The 20,761-nt window shown below is 53.3% G+C and overlaps 1 protein-coding gene and 1 pseudogene across 2 annotated transcripts; one reads left to right on the forward strand and one right to left on the reverse strand.

Moving 5' to 3' along the window:
- Window positions 1-2,036: 2,036 nt before the first annotated feature.
- IGFBP4 (insulin like growth factor binding protein 4) lies at window positions 2,037-16,843 on the reverse strand. 2 transcript variants are annotated; one of them, XM_004041772.5, is made up of 4 exons: window positions 15,566-16,843; window positions 6,634-6,791; window positions 5,707-5,841; window positions 2,037-3,321 (listed from the first exon to the last, which is right to left on the reverse strand). In XM_004041772.5, exons 1-4 carry the CDS (start codon window positions 15,912-15,914, stop codon window positions 3,187-3,189), a joined length of 777 nt encoding a protein of 258 aa, XP_004041820.1. In that variant the 5' UTR covers window positions 15,915-16,843; the 3' UTR covers window positions 2,037-3,186. The 2 variants fall into 2 exon arrangements, with proteins under 2 accessions (XP_004041820.1, XP_063562502.1); XM_063706432.1 differs by having other exon boundaries at window positions 2,037-5,841; window positions 15,566-16,231.
- Window positions 16,844-19,680: 2,837 nt separating this feature from the next.
- On the forward strand, window positions 19,681-20,208 carry LOC101133870 (large ribosomal subunit protein uL23-like; annotated as a pseudogene).
- Window positions 20,209-20,761: the final 553 nt, after the last annotated feature.

Genomic DNA, 20,761 nt, shown 5'->3' on the forward strand with positions numbered 1-20,761 from the left:
GAAACCAAATGCTTGATGTAGATCAGCTAGGGGTTGCTGGCAGGCGGGATGTCCCATCCCCTGCTCCAAGTCAGTGGGAGGGAATGACATGTCTCCAGGAGGCAGGACAGAGCACTCAAGGACTTCAGTTCTCAAGTCCATCCAGGTTTAGTGGTGCCACTAGTACCTCCCTCCCACATCTCCCAGAGGTGCTGACACCCCTGTGGCAACTAGAGAGACCATTTGGGTATTCCCACCATTTCAAGGGTGGGAGGGCCTAGCTGCAAACACGAAGCTGCTTTTATTTGCTTTTTGGTACTTAGGACCTGGCTCCAGGATCCTGTGGGCACGAAGCCTGGACAGGGCAGTGTTTCTGTGGGATGTGAAAGTCCTCTCCCAAAAGCACATGTTCATTCTCTAGTGTCAGACATCTCCCCACAAACCCTGAGGTGGGATCACCTAATGAGCGAGAGTCCAGTCATCCACAGCCAGGAGAGACATGCGTGCTCCGTGAATGTCTCACTCCCTCTCTCCTCACATTGCACACGTGTTCACATGCCACATATACATACCACACAAATGCACACGCCACATATACACACCACACAAATGGCACACCTTCCCTTCACACATCAAACAGGCATGCACACCCCCAAAAAGCCCATACACTCACGTTTCAGGTGTCACTGCGTCGTACTCACTCACATGCATGCACACACACATACTCCACAAATGCACGTATGTCACGAAGGTACACCCAGGCCATGCACACAGCTACTTCCAAGCCAATTTGGCTTTTTTGGGAGGCCCATGAAAGAAAAAGGACCTCCTACCACCACTGCCAAGGGTGCAAGCCTAGAGCATCGGGAAGGGGACTAGAGACAAGGGGGGTTGAAAAAGATGCCTTAGGGAAAGAGATACTTTCCCTAAACTTGAAACCTAAAACTTAATCTTCAGCGTGCACCACCTCCCATCCCCACAGGCCTTGGCCTGGGCTCCAGAAGGAGGGGACTCTGTGAAGAGTGGCTGGGGCTGAGGAAGCAACCCTGAACACCACTTTGTTCTTTATCTCCTGCTGCTGGCAGCCACCGTGGTGCCTCAGGGAGACCAGATGGCTGCAGGACTTTGCTGCTGGGGCAGAGCTAGAGAGACAGAACTGCAGACCCAGCCTCAAGATGCAGACGGGACAGGTGCCAACAAAGTTGGGGCCCAGTGAAATCAGAAGCCTGGAAGCGCCTCTGGAGCTGGGGAGGGGGCTGAGAATCCAGGACACAGCTAGACAGTAGGGAGCCCGCGCAGCGGGCGGCAGGCTCAATGCAGCGTCTCCAGACTGCCTGCAACCTCCTGGAAAAAGGCCCCCACCGAGAGATCAGCTTCTGCTCCCGGACCCTCCACCCCCTGCCACACACATGCGTGCACACACACACACACAAGACACAGAGGTGTGGGAGGGGAGGGGCATTTGGAGGATGGCCAAGAGTCCAGGCATACCATGTGAGCACAATCTCTGAAGCTGTGGCTGGCACTGAGTCTACAGCAAAGTCAACCCCTCCCAACCTCAGAATCCAATCTCAGCACAATGCCCGAGTCAGAGATCTCGGCAGTCAGAGCTGTGGAATGTGCTGAAGCATCTACCCCCTTTCCTCAAATGCAGGGCAGTGTCCCTACCCCTCCCCAACAAATTAATAAATCAAATCCAGATGCTAAGCCCAGTCTGCCCGATGCCCTAGGAAATGCCCCAGCCCCACATGCCAGCTGATCCCAGAGACAGCTCTGCCCCCACAGGGCTGTCCTTGGTCATGCCCCCCTTTCAGGAGCCATTGTTTGCCCACCAGGAGTCTAAGTAAAGACAGCACAGACTTTGAAGCCAAGGAGTTCCCTAGGAAACTTCCGTTGCAGGGAAGAGGAAGGTGGATTGGCTGTCCTTCTGCAGTCCCTTACCATACAGGCAGGTCTGGGGACCACACAATACTCACCTCCCAAAATCTGTCCCCGTCTCTCCACCCCTGGTGCATCCCTGTGTCTAACTGAGAATAAATCAACCAAACACAATCATCTGGACATTTTTTGGTTTTGTTCTGTTTTGTTAAAAAAAAGAAAAAGAAAAAGAAGAAAAGACATCATGGCCAACTGGTAGGTGCCTAAGTCTCCTTCCATCCAGTCAAGCCAGAAGATGCCCAGGGGAGTAGGGAGGTGTGGGGAGGGAGGTATAGGGGAAGGAGATATGGAGAGGGAGGCAGAGCTACAGGGAGCGAGCCACTGGAAGGATAGGTTCATCCCGGTGACTTCATGGCTGTGACCACAAATGGGGTAGGGAACAGGACCCAGGAAGCCCCTCATCCCCTAGCACGTGGGTCTTCTCCATTAGGCACATTCAGTCCACTCTTGCATTCTTTCTTCCCACGCTGACTGCTCAGAGAAATGTACCCCACCTCCCTAGCCCTCTGTGCTTCAAGTCTTCCTTTGACCCCCTTCGCTCTCCCACAGCAGGGCTCTCAGCTGCCAGCCAACCAAGCAGATGGTGCAACAACCAGACCTAAAGGAAGGACCTGGGGAAGAAGAGAAAGGGAGCCTGGCAAGTCTGAGCTTTGGGAGTGGGTCTGGACCTCGTGACCATTACTCCATCTGCTACCCCACGCTTCCTTAGGCTCCCACCCTCTGGCTAGCTTGAGAGGAGGGACGATGGTCAAGGTACATGTCTCTTCTCCTCTGACTCTGGGAATGAGATTTTTCTTCTCCCACAGGCTTGAACTCTCCTTATAGGAGTGTCTCCACATGCCAAAATCAGAGGAAGTCAGAACAAAACCTCCCAAGGCTGAAAACTAGAGCTGGCACGTAGTACATGGTCAGTAAATGTTTTTAGGTGGCTGGATGAGTGAAGGAATGAGTGAGTGAGTGAATCCAGGATCGATCTGGAAACACACCAGGGCTCAGACCTCTTGGGCTAAGTGCCACTCTCAGTCCTCTTGGGCTGTGTAATACCAAAGAGAACACCCCAGGCTCTGGCTTACCCCAAGGGCACACCCATGCTCACACATACACACACACACGCACGCACACGCACACGTGCACACGCGCATTTGAGGGAAACTTCTGGGCCGCAGGCAGAGACAGGACTCAGACTCAGACTCCACTCTGGGTCAGCTCTGCAGCCTCCAGAGCACGGGAGTAGCAGGGGACGCTGAGTCCCTGGCCTGCTGGCAGGCCTCACTCTCGAAAGCTGTCAGCCAGCTGGTGGCAGTCCAGCTCCCCCTTTGGCTCCAGGCCCCCCGGAAGCTTCACCCCCGTCTTCCGGTCCACACACCAGCACTTGCCACGCTGCCCATCCAGAGCTGGGTGACACTGCCAAGAGAAGGGCATGAGGGGTCAGTTCCGACGCAGGAAAAGAGACCCCAAGTGACCCACCCCAATCCCAGCCCAGCCCAGCCCCCAAGTCAGACGGTCGCTGCTTCAAGATGGCCTCTGAGGGTGGTGACTCTTTTTTGAGCATGGGTCTTCTGAGCTCACTGGAGCAGGGAGAACATGGTCAAGAAGGAAAGGTCCAGAGAGTTCTGGAAGGCAGGACCTTAAGAAAGCCCTCGGGTTTAAAGGCACAGCTGGATTTGAAAGGCTGGGTTCAGGTTGGAGATGTTTTGGGTACATATTCTGATTGGGTTGGGACTTTAAGAATGGGATTATAGTTATGAGGTGGATCCAAGTTGGGATTAAGGTAGGACCAGGGTAAGAGTTGCAGTTGAATTAGGAAATATGACTAAAAGTTGAGTTGGATGAGTTGGGTGAGGGTTAAAGCCCAGGTAAAAACACAATTGGGATAAAGACAGAGGTCAAGGTCAGAATAACTAAAGTTAAGCTAAAGTTTGGGTCAAAATTAGATAGTAGGAGGTTCAGGGGGCGCAAATATATATTTCAGTGTGAGAATTAATCTTGGAGTGAAGGATAGCTTAAGGATCAGAATTGGTCTGGGGATAAAGTTCAAGTGTCAGAACTTTCAATGGGATAAAAATCAGAGGAAGAAGCTAGTGGCTCAAGCCTGTAATCCCAGCACTTTGGGAGGCCGAGGTGGGTGGATCACCTTAGGTCCGGAGTTCGAGACCAGCCTGGCCAACATGGCAAAACCCCATCTCTCCTAAAAATACAAAAAATTAGCCGGGTGTGGTGGTGGGCAACTGTAATCCCAGCTACTCAGGAGCTAAGGCAGGAGAATCGCTTGAACCCGGGAGATGGAGGTTGCAGTGAGCCGAGATCCCACCATTGCACTCCAGCCTCGGCAACAAGAGACAAACTCTGTCTCAAAAAAAAAAAAAATTAGCCTGACATAGTTGTGTGCCTGTGGTCCCAGCTACTCAGGAGACTGAGGTAGGAGGATCACGTGAGCCCAGGATGTGGAGGTTGCAGGGAGCTGTGATCGCATCACTGCACTCCAGCCTGGGAGACTGAGATCCTGCCTTTAAAAAAAAAAATCAGGAGAAGAAAATGCATAGAATTTTACAACACAAAAAGTGAACCCTAATATAAACCACTAATTAATAATAATATACTAATATTCGTTCATCAATTGCAACAAATGTAAGATGTTAATAATGAGGAAACTGGGGTGGATGACAGTACATTGAAACTCTGTACTCTTGCTCAAGTTTTCTGTAAACCTAAAACTACTCTAAAAAATAAAGCTATTAATTTTTTTTTTAATTAAGAGAAAAAGTTTTTTAAATTGGGACAAGGATAAAATTCGTGTTAGGATAAAGGTTAGAAATAGGCTGGGCATTGGTTTTGGGGTGCCCTCTCTGGCCCTTCACTCATACCCTTTTCATGCCATCCTGGGATGCACAGACTCAGGACAACCTTTGTCCTTCTATCTAGACTTCTGCTGGCAGAGTGGCAGCTCAAATTGTGGATTTGTCTATAGCTCATGGAGCAGGGAAATGGGTCTGTCTACACCGACAAAGAGCTCCAGGCTAGGGTTCCCCAGGCAACACCCAGCAGAAGGCACACCAGAGCCCTGCCCAGACAGGCCACCCATTCTGATGGGCCAGAGATAGGCTGGAAGAGGCCAACCCTGCTGACCATCCCAGCCTCCTGGAGGCTTGTCAGAGGACCCCAGCTTCCAAGGGCAGGAAGGAATAGGGAAGTTGCTGCCTTTGTGTCTTCTCTCCTGCCCCACTCCTTCCTCTGCTTCTACCCAAAGTGCCTGTCTCCAACCGTCCAATCTGGTTTTACCTTCACCCTTGCTGTACCCCAGGTGGTTTTGCTACTCGCCTTGCAGGGAGGGGTAGGCTGAGTTTCCTCCCTGACTCCTCATGGCTTTGGCCCTCCATTCCCAGAAGAAACCTCACTCAGTGACAGGAGGAATTACTCATAGGAATAGAGTAGAGTGAATGAGAGAGTGTTGGGAGCCAGAGGTTGTCAGGGTTGCTAGGTCTGCACCACAGATGGTGAAATCCAGGGGTGAGGGAAATTGCCCTGGATAGGGAGGCAAGATCTGCTGTTAACTTGTTCTATGACTCTGGACTAGCCCGGCGCTTTTACTCCTCTCTGGATCACAGTCTCCTCATCTCCAAAATGAGTGAGGTTCTGACGCTGAGGTAGGTTTAGGGAGGCTCCAAGGGGTTGGGTTGGGGTTGAGGAGTTTCCCCTTCCTGAGATCTCCATCCAGGACCATCCTGCGGAGAGGCCGGACATGCCCCAGAGCTGAGTCCAGGGCCAAGCCAGCGGGAGACAGAGACCCACCTGCTTGGGGTGGAAGTTGCCGTTGCGGTCGCAGTTGGGGATGGGGATGATGTAGAGGTCCTCGTGGGTGCGGCTCTGTGAAGCGGCCAGCCGCTCCAGGGCCCGGTGCAGCTCGCTCTGGCAGGAGCCCTGGGGCTGGAGGAGGGGAAGACAAAATTGCTCAGCAGGAGGAAGAGAGGCAGGAGGCCCAGGCCTGGGGTCAGAGCTAAGTGAGAACTGAAGGCCTCGAAAGGAGGCCTGAGCCCCAGGGGCTGGGCAGGACCCAGTGAGGTGAAGAGAGAGGCCTGGGTCCGGAGGACACAGTGGGAGGGTAGAGACGTGGAGGAAAGGGTCTCGAGCCAAAGAGCTTCTTCAAAGGAGGGGTGGGAAGTGAGGGGACACTGTGGGGAAAGGGGCTGTGGGAACCTATGCAGAAAGCCAGGGAGGGGGTGATTTCTATGCAGAAGGGACAGATAAAACTTCCAACTGACAACTTGTAAGACCTTCAGAAGGGACATTAGCCAGACCCTGGAGCAGGGTCCCAGGCCCCCTGCTATGGCCAGCATTTACCCTTTGGTTACTGAGAAGGTCTGGGGTGGGGAATCCAAAAAAGGCCAAGAAACCCCAGGGCGCTTTCGGCAACTGCTTTTTACCAATTGGTATAGAAGTTTTTCAGTATTTAATAATCACTTAAGCTGCCCCGATGTATATAACTGATGGGCAGGAAAGGAATCCCAAGGAAGGGAATGAGTGCTTTCTCTGGGTCCTGATGACTCACACTAGCTGCACCTTGCACACAGTAGTCACCCTAGAATGTGTGCTGAATGAACACGCCCCAGATCTGGTGGTGATGGTGTGTGTGGGTGCGTGCATGTGGGGAGCGGGGGGCATGTGTGTGTGTGTGTGTGTGTCTATGCACATGCACATTTGTGCGTCGGAGGTCCTTACCACAGGCCGGGCATCCTCCCGGGGCGCCCCATTGACCTTCATCTTGCCCCCACTGGTGCTCCGGTCTCGAATTTTGGCGAAGTGCTTCTGCAGGCACCTGCGGTCATGGGCGCTACAGGGGCTGAAGCTGTTGTTGGGGTGGTCGCCCTCATCCTTGTCTGCATTCAGGTAGCGATAAGGAGAGGTCAGCACCGGAAGAGGTCAGAGCGTCACACCAACCCAGCCTCCCACCCACGTTCTCCTTCCTGGGGATTCTTCGGCTTGGCGCTGGAGAAGAGCAGGGGGCCTGGGGAGCGGGAAGAAAGAAGAACAGCCCCCTACCTCCTCCCCTCTCCCCTGGATCTCTCAGGAGAATATTCCTCTTGAAGTCCTTGACTTGTCCCTCACCCCACCCAGGCCAGCGCTCAGATGAGTCACCAGCTGCAGCTGCCCAGATGGCAGGAGGGTCCCCTGGGCCCTGCAGGGAGGTCTGAGGCAGGCAGGGGGACCCCCTGCTGGATCCTGTCCCCTTTCCATTCAGCTCCCACCATTCCCCTCTCCATCTGATCGTTCTCCCTGTCGCCTCTCCTGATTTTTTCGGTGTCTGGCTGAGCCAGCCAGGGGATCCCCAGGGCTGTGGACTCTGCTCGCCGTCTTCCAAATGGCCTGAATCAGTTTCCATGAGCAATGAGAACTCTAGCCCAAAAGGCTCTCCCCATTGGCTGGGTGGGAGAGAAGTGGGAGTTAGTGTATCCGCCTGCATGAGGAAGAGTGAGTGTATGTGTGTGTAACACAACCTGTGTGGCCCCAGGACCACAAGAACAGCCTCACACATTCCTTCAGTCCCCCACCTCGAAGTTTCCCATTCTTAGACTTCAGACTCCATCCAAAGTCCATAGGGGTTGCCCAGAACCAGGGCACCAGGGATCTGGAGATGGGAGTGATGAGGCTGGACCTTCAACCCCTCTGTGGGATCTCCTGAAGGCTCTATCTGAGCTCAAGAAAAACTCCATCCAAATGGGGCATTGTGGCTCACGCCTGTAATCCCAACACTTTGGGAGGCCGAGGAGGGAAGATTACTTAAGGCCAGGAGTTCGAGACCAGCCTAGGCAACATGGCAAGACCCCATCTTCACAAAAATTTAAAAATTAACCGGGTATGGTGGCATGTGCCTGTAGTCCTAGCTACTCAGGAGGCTGAGGCGGGAGCATCACTTGAACCCAGGAATTCGAGGTTAACAGTGAGCTGTGATCACACCACTGCACTCCAGCCTGGGTGACAGAGCAAGACCCTGTCTCTAAAAAAATAAAATAAAATACATTTTTTTAAAAAAGAAAAACCCCATGCTCGAGTCCCAGAACTGTAACCACTGCTCCTCCCTCCAAGCAGTCAAAACCAGAATACAGGGCTGAGCTGGAGAAAGAGGTTGGAAGACCTCTCTGCAGATCAGAGCCACCTCTGAAATGCTCAGGCTTGGCAGCTCGCTGCCGGCCTGAGTGCAAAGCCCCTGCCAGCATTCCAGATGTTGGCAGCCGGACAGGAGGTTACATCTGGTTTGCGTCAGGGTTTTTTTTTTCCTGAGGAGTTAGCAGGTTCCTCCATGCGTGGCAGCGATCCCAGAGCTGCCTCTGGGTCAAATGGTATTTTTCTGCCTAGCCAAAGCTGGGGAGGTTGGTTCTCTTTTCATTCTCCTGGTTTGGGGGGTGTGGGGAGAAATATGTGGATAAAGGCAAACCAGGCAAGGAGGAATCTAACCAGAAAGTCTTTGTCAATAACCTTCCACACCAAAGGTTATTAATAAAATTCACCAAGGATGGAAGAAGATTTTGTTACGGTGGAGAGCTGGCTTAGAAAAGAGGAATAAAAGGGAAGAAATAAATAGAGTAGACAGATATAATCCATCCTTCTGCACATTTAAAATCCCAAGAAGGACAGTCCAGAGGGGACTCCAGTCCTACATCAAGTTCCTAAGAGTCAACCAAAGAGAAGACACTATAGCAAGACCCCCTGGCCAAGGTAGGCAGCAAAAGAAGAAACATAAACTTCAGAAGACGAGGATTGTGCCAAGGGGACCATAAGGAGATGGATCCTGAGCCCTCGGTTAGGAACCAGAGAAAGATCTGGGATCCAGGCCCTTCCTTTGAGACCCTCCCAAGGAATTCCTCCAGCCAAAGAAACCTAAGCTAGCCCAGTGATCACCTCCCTCCACACCCCCACCTTGCACAAAGCCATAAGGCTTGAGGATGGAGTCACCGTGTTTCAGGGGTGTAAGCTGGAACTGGGGAGTGGAGAGAAAAAGGAAATGGAAGACCTCAAAGAATTAGAACCAGGCTGGGTGCTCACGCCTGTAATCCCAGTGCTTTGAGAGGCCGAGGTGGGAGGATCACTTGAGGCCAGGAGTTCAAGACTAGCCTGGGCAACATAGCAAAACCCTGTCTCTACCAAAAAAAAAAAAAAAATTAGTCAGACCTGCCTGTGGTCCTAACTTAGAAGACTGAGGTGGGAGGATCGCTTGACCCCAGTACATCAAGGCTACAGTGAGCTATGATTGTGCCACTGCACTCCAGCCTGGGTAACAGAGCAAGACCCTGTCTCTTAAAACAAAAACAAAAAAAAACAAAAAAAAAAATTCAAGAATTAAAGAATTAGAACCAAACGTCAGAAGGACAGAGGCTGAGCTGAGATGTGGACAAAGGCCCCACCCTGTTACTTAAGTAGGGCTGGAGGAGATCACCTGGACTTGTTTGCCACAGCCCAGGACACTAACACCAGGGGGCACCCTTCCAACCTGGAAAGCCTTTGTTTTTCCTGAGTTTGCTTTCTTTTAATGACCATAAAAGAAAGTACTAGGGGCCAGCTGGGGTGGCTCACGCCTGTAATCCCAACACTTTGGAAGGCCGAAATAGGTGGATCGCTTGAACCCAGGAGTTCAAGACTAGCCTAGGAAACATAGTGAAACCCTCTCTACAAAAAATTAGCCTGGTGTGGTGATGCACACGTGTAGTCCCACCTACTTGGGAGGCTGAGGTGGGAGGATCACCTGAACCCAGGAGGTCGAGGCTGCAGTGAGCAGTGATCACACCACTGCACTCTAGCCTGTGCAACAAGTGAGACCCTGTCTCAAAATTTTAAAAAAGCAAGCACTATTTTGTACAATGATTCATTCCTCTCAGTAAATGGGTAGAATATTCTTTGGTTCAAGGAGTGAGGAAGGTTTTTCAGGAGTTCAAGGAGTGGGGAAGAGTTTTCAGGAGGTAGTGAGCTCCCACCCTGGAAGTGTGGAGAATTAGGGTGGTAGCAGCCTCAAAAATCTCAAGAGATATGGAATAGAAGCATGACCACAACTATGCTGTCCATGCTGAGTTTCTTTTTCTCTCTCTCTCTCCTTTTTTTTTTTTTTTTTTTGAGACGGAGTCTCGCTCTGTCGCCCAGGCTGGAATGCAGTGGCGCAATCTCGGCTCAATGCAAGCTCCACCTCCCAGGTTCACGCCATTCACCTGCCTCAGCCTCCCAAGTAGCTGGGACTACAGGCGCCCGCTACCATGCCCAGCTAATTTTTTTGTATTTTTAGTAGAGACGAAGTTTCACCGTGTTAGCCAGGATGGTCTCGATCTCCTGACCTCGTGATCCACCCGCCTCGGCCTCTCAAAGTGCTGGGATTACAGGCATGAGCCATTGCGCCCGGCCTTTTCTCTTTTTTTAAGAGACAGGGTCTCACTATGTTACCCAGGCTGGTCTCAAACTCCTGGCCTCAAGTGATCCTCCTGCCTAGACTTCCCAAAGTGCTAGGATTACAGGCATGAGCCACAGTGCTGGGCTTTTACGAGTCAAAGTTCACAAACAACTAACCCTCAGAGGATGATTAATGGATATTTGGGATGTTTACCATTAAGGAGGATTAGGTATGCTCACTGAAGCCTAGGGCTGCATGGGGCACAGGGTGAGTCCAGAGGCATGGCTTATGCTCTTGGGTTGGTATGGCCCCATGTCACATCAGAGGGTTACCTAGGAAAAGCTAAGCCAGCAAACTGCCTGGCTTCTCCCTTGTTAGGTTCCCCACTAGCCATCCTACTTATCCCCAGTTCATGTCTACACGGAGTAGCACCCACCAGATAGGGAGAGTAGCTTCCTCCTTAGTCTCATGGGGACACAGGGTAAATCCGTTTTTGCCTACTCACACAGACAGGCTCGGGCTCAAGAACTGCAAGTGTACACAAACAATCACGTGTCCAGACACACACTCATCCACATGTGCCTTACCCACATGCACTTGGGCACTCTGACCCTGCCCTGGTCAGAGACACAGAGCCAGGGCAGGGCACGCTGACTTCAACAGCTTCTCTGCACCGTGGTTTGTTGACTTTCCATGTAATCTGTAACTTTTCCTTGCCCAACCCTGCTTAACTGGCAGACTGAAGAGCCACCCCAGGATCCACCCCTAAGCACCAGGTTTTTGTGGGGGTAAGGGTTATAGCATTGAGTCTCTTGATAACGTTAACCTTCTCATCTCCAAAACTGGCTAAATACTTGCTATTTCCCTGCTCACACAAGAGTTCCAGCCACCTGGTGCTACTCATCCTGGTAGTGCCCTCTGGAGACATTCCAATGCCTGTGGGTACCCCTCTGAGCAGGAGTGGAGTCAGACCTATTCCCCTGAAAAGTCTGACCTCCAAAAAGCTTGTTTGGGAGATGGGACTTCCAAGTAGGCTTGGTCCTCCTACAGCCCCCAGCTTGGAGCTAAGCCAGTTGACATCTGACTGTAGGGGAAACCTCAGTCTTTGCTCCAGCAGCAGAGGAAGGGAAGGCGCCAGAGAGAGAAGAGGCCACACGGCTTTGGCACCACCGGCTGCAAAGTTTGTGGCGAAAGCCAGAGGATTTCCTCTTTCCTGTTGCCTGATTTTACCCTCACAATTTCTCCCCAACGCCAGCCCCTGGCCCTCGAGAGACACCTAGGCTATGAACTGAGTGGGCCCAGCCATCCCGACCAGAAGTTTCAGCTGTGATCCAGAGGGTCACCCACCTGTCCTGCTAGAAAGGTCTTTTCCCTCTTCCCCTAGACTCTAGCTGGAGAAGCCAAGACCGCTGGTGCTGGGTACCAGGCCCTTTCTCTGAGGTCTGGCTCAAGGGGTATCACCCCCAACAGCTGTGTCATGCTGCCAGCCTCAGAATAAAAAACAGATAAGGCAACTTGGCCTGTTCTTCCCATGTTGACAGCAGCAAAATGCACCAAAGGCCACCCCACCCCTCTCAACTCCTCTGAATGTTGCCCCAAATTTGCTCCCTCGTCCTACCGCTTCCCTAAGTCCCAGCATCAGCTTCTTCATCACCATCTTCCTCATCACTTCAATTTATTGAGCTCTTACCCCATGCCAGATGCCCCAACCCTGTGAGGCAGGTCCTGTTGCCCTCCCCACTTTAAAAATTAGGAAAATGAAGTAGACTGGGTGGAAGGGGAGGAGGAGAGACTTAGCTCTGCAGCACTCTGTCTTTAAGTGGAAAGACTCCTGATACCCAAGGCACCAATACTGCTAGCTTTGCCAGTACTAAATTAAAAATGGGAAGCGGCCATGCTCCTCCCTCCCCCTCCCCACAAGGCACAGAATTTCTGGGAATGCCCTTGTTCCCATGACATAACTGGATTCCCAGTACTGAAGTAGGGGGGGCAGAATTTGCTGCATTGACTAAAAATTAACTCAGCCTGCCTGTTCCCTAACCCTGTCCCAAAGGGACTGAGAGCCCAGCTTAGGAACTCCCCATCCAAACGCTGATCTTTCCGCTGTCCACTCCCCCAGATTCCATGAGTCTAGGATCAGTACCAGGATGCAGAGGTGTGGACTTTTGATACACACGCCCCGCCTCATCCCTGGTGGCCTCAGTGGTGTTAAGCCACAACCTGGCCAGCACATGGAAAGCTGTGACAGGAGGGCAGGCAGGGGTGGCTGGAGACGGAAAGGGGAGATCTGCCCCTGGGGCAAACAGGAGGCAGCTGGACCATAGCAGCCAAAGAAGGGGGCATGCCAAGTGGCCACCCTCCCCCAGCCACCTGCTGACACTCAGCCCCAAAAGGAAAAGGCAGAAAAAATAGACAGGTACCCTCGACCAAGCTATTCGCGGGCCAGTGGGCCCAAGCCTTGGGACCTAAAGCAGACAGTGGCCTACTGACTGTGTAAGGCTAAAAAGATGGGTGGGTAGGGGCTTGGTCGTCTTATCTCACCCACAGACCCTGCAGGGCTGCAGCAGAACTCTAGAGAGTGCCTTTTACATGGTGCCATGTGGCCCAGGTCACAGCAAGGGATTACTTCTATGATGACTAGGAGGTGTGGGAGGGCACGGGCATAGCTTGCTCAGTAGGTACCTCCAGGCTTCCCTCGTCTCTCTCCAGATACCTGCATCCATTGCATGGCTGAAGGCTGGCGGACAAGGCAAGGAGGAAAGGGGGAGGGGCATTACAGACCTCGGCTGTGTCATCCAAAGGGGACCTAAAGCCACCCCATTCCAAGACACTGTTTTTTGTTTTTTTTGTTTATTTGTTTTGTTTTCTTTAGACAGAGTCTCGCTCTGTCACCCAGGCTAAAGCGCAGTGGCACAATCTTGGTTCACTGCAACCTCCACCTCCCGGGTTCAAGTGATTCTCCTGCCTCAGCCTCCCAAGTAGCTGGGACTACAGGCACGCACCACTATGCCCAGCTAATTTTTGTATTTTTAGTAGAGACGAGGTTTCACCATGTTGACCAGGCTGGTCTCAAACTCCTGACCTCAGGTGATTCACCCTCCTCAGCCTCCCAAAATACTGAGATTACAGGTGTGAGCCACTGCGCCCAGCCTACTTTTTTTTTTTTTTTTACGAAATAGAGTCGCCCAGGCTGGAGTGCAATCATGTGATCATAGCTCATTGTAACCTTGAACTTCTCATCTCAGACTCCCAAATACCTGGGACTACAGGCATGAGCCACTGCAGTTGGCTATTTTTTTTTTTTGTAGAGACGGGGGTCTGGCTATATTGCTCAGGCTGGTCTCGAACTCCTGGCCTCAAGCAATCCTCCCAAAGTGCTGGGATTACAAGCATGAACCTCCACACCCAGCCCCTAGACATTCCTGGAGGCCAGTTTGCATTATATCCAGAGGACAACCACAAAATTCTCATGTCATGCCCTCCCCAAACCCCTAGGGCATCTTATTTTCCTCCACTACAGGATGGAGTATTCCTACCCAACCAGAGGATGAGGTATTCCTACCCAGCCCTTTGAGGGCTCTTCTGTCTTGCATTCAAAGTGCTGAGAGAGGAGGAGGCTACCAGCCATCCTTATCTGGTGCCAGATACCCTCTGGCTGGTGGAGGATGGAGATTCAAAGGGAACGTGACTCTGTTGTACCCCGAGAACCCAAGGGCTCGGCCCTTGCTCCCTCCCAGTCTCAGTACCCCTCCTCTACCATTGCCACTGGCATCTCTGCCCCAAGATTAGCGACTTTCTCCCCCAGGACCCCCATTCCCAGATATTCTGGGTGCCAGGCTGGCATTTCTCCTAGAATGTTTTCTGCTGACCCATCTCTCCCTACCCAGGGGCAGGAAGGGCAGAGAGGCCCGAGGCCCAGGCCCCTGGGGTCCACCTCCTTCCTGTTTTCCCTGCATCCTGCTCTCCTCGGCTGACAAGCTGCAGAGGATTGAGGAAGTGGAGGGTTTGGGACCCAGGACAGGAAGCTTGGGGCTGGAGTCCCAGCATCCGGACTGCAACAATGGAAGCTTCAAGCACCAGGAAAAGAGACAGAGACAGACAGAGGCACAGGAGAGCAAAACAGGGTCGGAGATGGAATGAGAAACAGAGGCATAGATACAGAAAGACAGACAGAGAGATTCCCAAAGTAACAGAGAAAGACAAACAGTGACAGAGACACAGAGAAACAGCAACAGAAAGAGAGGGAGAGAAGCAGAGCAACTGAAACAGAAACACAGAATAAGGTGGAGAAAGAAACGCACGATGGGCAGAAGACACTGACGAAAACAGAACTCGAGAGCATGACTAGTGAAACTAGAGGTTGAGAGACAAATCAGGAAGAACAAAAGAGCAAAAGAAAGAAGGAAAAGAGACTGAGAGTCTAAGGAGAAACTGAGAAACAAAAAAAGAAAGTGTAAGAATGAGGTTAGGGCAAGGGCCTTCTCAGAGTCTCTCTCTCTCTCTCTCTGTTTCTCTCCCCTGACCCCCTGGCCCCTTCTCTATTCCCTATCCCACACACATGAGGCTCCTGCAGCTCTGGCCTAGGAGCCAAGACTTTTCTGCCACCTCAAATCATACCTGCCTGGAGAAAAGAACAGGGGGCCTGTATACCAGGGCAGGCAGAGGTGTCCAGGCCTGGCAGAGGGACCCCTGTCTTCCCACTGCCTCTCAAACAACAAGGTGACCTGGCTCTGGGCTTTGGGGAAGGGCAAGTCTAATGCCCCTCAACGCCAAAGTCCCTCTAATTTGTATGTGCCACTCCACCACTGGACCATGTAAAAAAAAGTTCAGGCCCTGGCTCCCCAGACCACTGGGATTTCACCCTCGGCCTGGATCAGGAACAGAAAGCTTTCCCCACTCCCTCATCCTCCCCAACACACACCCCACCACCATCCTCCAGTTCTCTGGCCCTAGACAGCTGACTTAACTGGACCTTAATCTGCTACTCTTGCACCAGCAGCCAGGCCTCCCACTGGGACCCCCTTGTCAAACAGACAACCCTTGGAGGTTTGAGATGGAGCGACGGGACAGTCTCCCTTGGTGGTGGCAACAGGCTGCTAGGGACTCGGTAGCAGTTTCCTTGGTGAGCCTGTCCCATGCCAGTCGGGCCCTGCCACGTACCTGCCTTCTCTTCAACTCACAGGGGATTTTTAAGGGCCTTCCAGGGCGTCTGGAATGGGGAAGAAGCCGCTGGGAAGGGAGAGCACTCAGGAGGGAATTGGGAGGCCAGGGGTACCTTACCAGAGGGCTGCAGGCTTTCCTGGATGGCCTCGATCTCCGCCAGCTCCATGCACACGCCTTGCCCGTGCATCAGTGTGTGCAGGGGCTTCTCCACCCCTCGGGGCGGGTAGCAGCGCAGGCCCGAGCCGCAACGGGGGGTGTACACCCCGCAGGGCATCCCCAAGCCCAGGGCGCAAGTGGCGCAACAGCCGCAGCCCGGCTCTCGCACCAGCTCCTCGCAGCCCACGGGGGGGCGGCAGCGCGCCAGCTTCTCCTCGGAGCAGGGCGGGCAGTGGATGGCTTCGTCGCCCAGGCTCGGCCCGGGCCCGGCGGCCAGCAGCAGGGCGGCCACGAGGCAGAGGGGCAGCATGACCGCGCGAGGACTGGGCGCGGGCGCGGGGCGCTGGGCGCAGGCGGGGAGCGCGGGCGCGCGGGCGAGCGGCGGAGGGCCCACGGCGGCAGCGCCTGGCGCTCCTGGAGGACCCGACCCGGAGGGCGCGGGGAGACGGGGCGGCCCGGCGGGCGAACGGGGACGTAGCGGGGGAAGTTAGCAGGCGGGCCGGAGGGGAGCAAGCCTGGCCGCCGAGGCGCTGCGCCGCATCCTCGGCCCGGCCCAGGCAGGCGGCGGGCAGCGAGGGGCAGGGGGCTGAGCGGCTGCCCGGGACCGGCTCCCCCGGACTTTATACCGGTCCCTGGCCACACCCCCAGCGCCTTCCCAGAGGTGGGGGAGCCGGGGCGGGCGAGGGGGAGAGGGAGAGGCGGCCGTTAGGGGGAGGGGGCGCTGTCCTGAGTCGCCGCCGCCGCCGCTGCCGCCGCATCTGAAAGTCCTTTTCTGCCGAAGAAGGAAGCGGCGCAGTTTGGAAGCTGTGGCAGGCGCCCAGAGCGCCTCTGAACCGGAGCCCCGGAGGGGAGGCAAGGGAGAAGGGAAGCCAAGGGGCTGCTGCGGGGCCCCCTTTCCCGACCTCGGAGGAGTCTTGTCCCGCCCCGCCAAGGCGGCCTCAGTCTCCCACCGAGAAAGGGACTTCCTAGCCCGGACTCCCGGCTCTGCGGATCCGGTCTTCCTGGACAGAACCCTTTCCACCGCACCCCGGTGCTTCCAGCCTCAACCGCTGGAGACCAAGCCTCCTGAGGTGGGGTAAAGCGTACAGGCACAGCTAGGGGTACAGAAAGGCCTGGAGGCCCTAAGACGTTAACAGGCTCTTGCCACTTGCCCCTTGCAACCTCTCCCTCCCCCGCAATCTCCCCAGGGCGCATTTGGGCCCTGGTCCACCCTGCTTCCCCAAGATGGAATCAGCAGAACTCCCGGGGAGGGAGGTGCCGCCGAGCCTCTTCCTCCTTCTTGGATGTTTGCCTCTCAGGCCCATTCAGACCCACTCGTGGAGGGAGGCAGGCCTGGGAGATTGCCACTTGCAATGTGCAAGTTTTGCGTTGAACAACTCCAGTGGGGTACCATTCCTTGTAGTCATTGTGTATTTGTAGAGCTGTTGTGATCATTTCCCAGACGGCAGTGAAGGATTTGAGGGGCCTGCAGCAGTGACTCACACCTGTAACGTCAGCACTTTTGGAGGCTGAGGCGGGAGGATCACTTGAGCCCAGGAGTTCAAGACCAGTCTGGGCAACGTAGTGAGACCTTGTCTCTACAAAAAAAATTTAAAATTAGCCAGGTGTGGTGGCGTTTGCCTGTGGTCCCAGGTACTCGGGAGCCTGAGGCAAGAGGATCATTTGAGCCCAGGAGTTGGAGGCTGCAGTGAGCTAGAATTGTACCACTGCACACCAGCCTAGGTGAAAGAAGGAAACTCTGTCTCTAAAAAAGAAAGAAAGAAAGAAGGCCGGGTGCAGTGGCTCACGCCTGTAATCCCAGCACTTTGGGAGGCCGAGGCGGGCAGATCACGAGGTCAGGAAATCGAGACCATCCTGGCTAGCACGGTGAAACCCCCTCTCTACTAAAAATACAAAAAATTAGCCGGGCGTGGTGGCGGGTGCCTGTAGTCCCAGCTACTAGGGAGGCTGAGGCAGGAGAATGGCATGATCCCGGGAGGTGGAGCTTGCAGTGAGCTGAGATTGCGCCACTGCACTCCAACCTGGGCGACAGAGCGAGACTCCATCTCAAAAAAAAAAAAAAGAAAGAAAGAAAGAAAAAAAAGAAGGCCAGGCTTAGTGGCTCATGCCTGTAATCCTAGCACTTTGGGAGGCCAAGGTGGGCAGATCACCTGAGGTCAGGAATTTGAGACCAGTCTGGCCAACATGGTGAAACCCCATCTCTACTAAAAATACAAAAATTAGCCGGGCGTGGTGGTGCATGCCTGTAATCCCAGCTACTTGGGAGGCTGAGGCAGAAGAATCGCTTGAACCCCAGGAGGAGGAGGTTACAGTGATCCAAGATCATACCACTGCACTCCAGTCCAGGTGACAGAGCAAGACTCCGTCTCAAAAAAAAAAAAAAAAAAAGAATTTTAAGGAAGGGATGCTTTTTTAATTCACCCAGTGTTGCTACTTGGGCTAGTGTTGGGCCTGGCTTGACCCTCTGTAAAATCCTATTGATCCCTATTCCCCCAGCCTTGCCCAATCCTGCCCAAATTGAGAAGAGCCCTGGAGTGGCATTTGGAGCAAAGATCCATCTCCTAGGTTCCCTCTCAGGCCCCCCCTAATTCCCACCCATCCTCCCCTACAAAGGCTTCTGCTGTACTGGAGCTGGTTTCAGGTTAAGCGTACCTGTCCAGGAATAATCAGTAACCCACTGTGGATTTTTTTTTTTTTTTTTTTGTCTCGGCCTAGAAAGCTGCAGGTCAGCCAAGCTGAAATGCAGTTCAGAGACCCTCTTCCTGCTTCTTCCCCCAGGACAGGGGTCTTTCAGCCTCACGGGGATTGGGCTACCTCCTACTTACTGAGAGATGATTGCAGGGAGATTGGGACTGGCAGCCGGACCTGCAGGACAGACCAAAAAGTTGCAAACTGACGGCACCTACTGGCAACCATCAAGACTGCAGAAGGGCTGGAAAGTGATGGCTGGGGCCAAGATTCTGGGGTTCTCTCCATTCCATCTCATAGATGAAGTGGGGACCCTTCTGCCCCATATGCCTTGGAGAAGGGCAAACAGAACCAGCTTCCTCAAGTCCCTGGGGAAGCCCAGCCTGTGCCTGATTCAGAAAACTGCCCCCAGGCCGGGCATGGTGGCTCACGGCTGTAATTCCAGCACTTAGGGAGGCCAAGGCGGGTGGATCATGAGGTCAGGAGATCGAGACCATCGTGGCTAACACGGGGAAACCTCGTCTCTACTAAAAATAAAAAAAATTAGTCGGGCATGGTGGCACGCGCCTGTAGTCCCAGCTACTCGGGAGGCTGAGGCAGGAGAATCGCTTGAACCCAGGAGACGGAGGTTGTAGTGAGCCGAGATCGCACCACTGCACTCCAGCCTAGGCAACAGAGCAAGATTCAGTCTCAAAAAAAAGAAAAAGAAAAAAAGAAAAGAAAACGTTCCCCACCCCGTCTCCCTCCTTGATCATCACTGGACCCTGTTCTGCCACCAACTTGTGTGAACTTGGAGTTTGACTGACCTTAGCTGTAACATGGAGGTAGATCATCTCCACCCATCCTACCTCTTGAAGCTCTTGTGAGAGTAAAATGAATGGAGAAGAGTAGTTCTGCTCCCAATGCCAGACATGTGCCCTGTTCAGCAAGCCCAAGAGGAGAAAAGGTGCCAGGACTCAGAGGCAGGAGTGCAGGAGAGGCCGGACAAACCCATGCAACATGCCTGGGATGAAGCATGAGTGCAGGTGAGTGTGGGAATCTGCAAAGGTTGCCAGACGAGACAGATTCCCACACCTCAACGCCAGCCCCTCAGTCCATCCTCTGGTGTCCCTCCACCCCTCATCATTGGGTTAATTCCAAGGAGGCAGGAAGATGCACAGGAAAGAGGCCTTCCCAAGCACCTCCTACCATTCATGTAACACAGATTTACTGAACGCCTAATATGCACAGGCTTTATGCTACATACCAGGGATGCAGAGATGACCAAGATCACCCCCTGCCCTCAAGGAGCTCACTGCCTAATGAGGGACGATAGTATGTAAATAAAATAAATCTGAGAAGTGTGCAGGTGCCCTGGGAGATGTTCATATGGGGCACAATGGGGATCCAGAGCCACAGGTGGTCAGTTTTACATTCAGGGCATACAGGCTGAAAGTCTTCATTAGAGATGATCCTTTTTCACAAGACGGTGCTGAAGGCAAAGAAAGAATCTCCTGCCCCTCTTAAAGCCGAACTCAAGAAGGCAGTGTTGAAAGGTGTCCACAGCCACAAAAAGAAAGAAGATCCACAGGTCACCCACCTTCCGGCGGCCCAAAACACTGCGACTCCGGAGGCAGCCCAAATATCCTCACAAGAGCGCCCCCAGGAGAAACAAGCTTGACCACTATGCTATCACTAAGTTTCCACTGACCACTGAGTCTGCCATGAAGAAGATAGAAGACAACAACACACTTGTGTTCACTGTGAATGTTAAAGCCAACAAGCACCAGATCAAACAGGCTGTGAAGAAGCTCTATGACATTGATGTGGCCAAGGTCAACACCCTGATTCAGCCTGATGGAGAGAAGAAGGCGCATGTTGGACTGGCTCCTGATTACGATGCTTTGGATGTTGCCAACAAAATTGGGATCGTCTAAACTGAGTCCAGCTGTCCAATTCTAAATATATGTATATCTTTTCACCATAAAAAATAAAAAGGGAGAGATGATCCTTGAGCCAATGGCCTTCCATGCTACAAGAATCAGCACAGTGTGAGTGTCACAATGACCTGGATTCTGACCCCAGCCGTGTCACTGGGCTCACTAGGAAACCTAAAACAAGTTACTTGAGCTCTCTGAGCTTCAGGCCTTACCTGGAAAATGGGACTTTGCAGCAAGAAAGAGAGACCTATCCAAATTGCCTGGCACATAGTAAGCACCAGGTGTTTGCTCCCTCCTACCCCTCTCCTGCTGGGAACTGTAACTTCTCCACATGGCTGAGACCCCCTGGTGGCAAGACCTGTGTCTCCCCCACTGAACTAGAGGCTCTCAGAAGACTGGGTTTAGTGTCCCCCTTCAGCCTGCAAGTGTCGTGTCTGGGAGAGGCTGTATAAAGAGCATGGGGCCAGGCATGGTGGCTCGCATCTGTAATCCCAGCCCTTTGGGAGGCCAAGGCAGGTGGATCGCTTGAGCGCAGGAGTTCAAGACCAGC

The sequence above is a fragment of the Gorilla gorilla genome, chromosome 4 (genome assembly GCF_029281585.2).
Source record: "Gorilla gorilla gorilla isolate KB3781 chromosome 4, NHGRI_mGorGor1-v2.1_pri, whole genome shotgun sequence".
Taxonomy (NCBI): domain Eukaryota; kingdom Metazoa; phylum Chordata; class Mammalia; order Primates; family Hominidae; genus Gorilla; species Gorilla gorilla.

Coding starts and splice junctions, on each gene's coding strand:
- IGFBP4 (XM_063706432.1), bottom strand. CDS start 15,914: ATGCTGCCCCTCTGCCTCGTGGCCGCCCTGCTGCTGGCCGCCGGGCCC. Junction 6,792..15,565: donor GGAAAGCCTGCAGCCCTCTG/GTAAGGTACCCC, acceptor ACCTGAATGCAG/ACAAGGATGAGGGCGACCAC. Junction 5,842..6,633: donor GGGAGGATGCCCGGCCTGTG/GTAAGGACCTCC, acceptor CCCCTCCTCCAG/CCCCAGGGCTCCTGCCAGAG.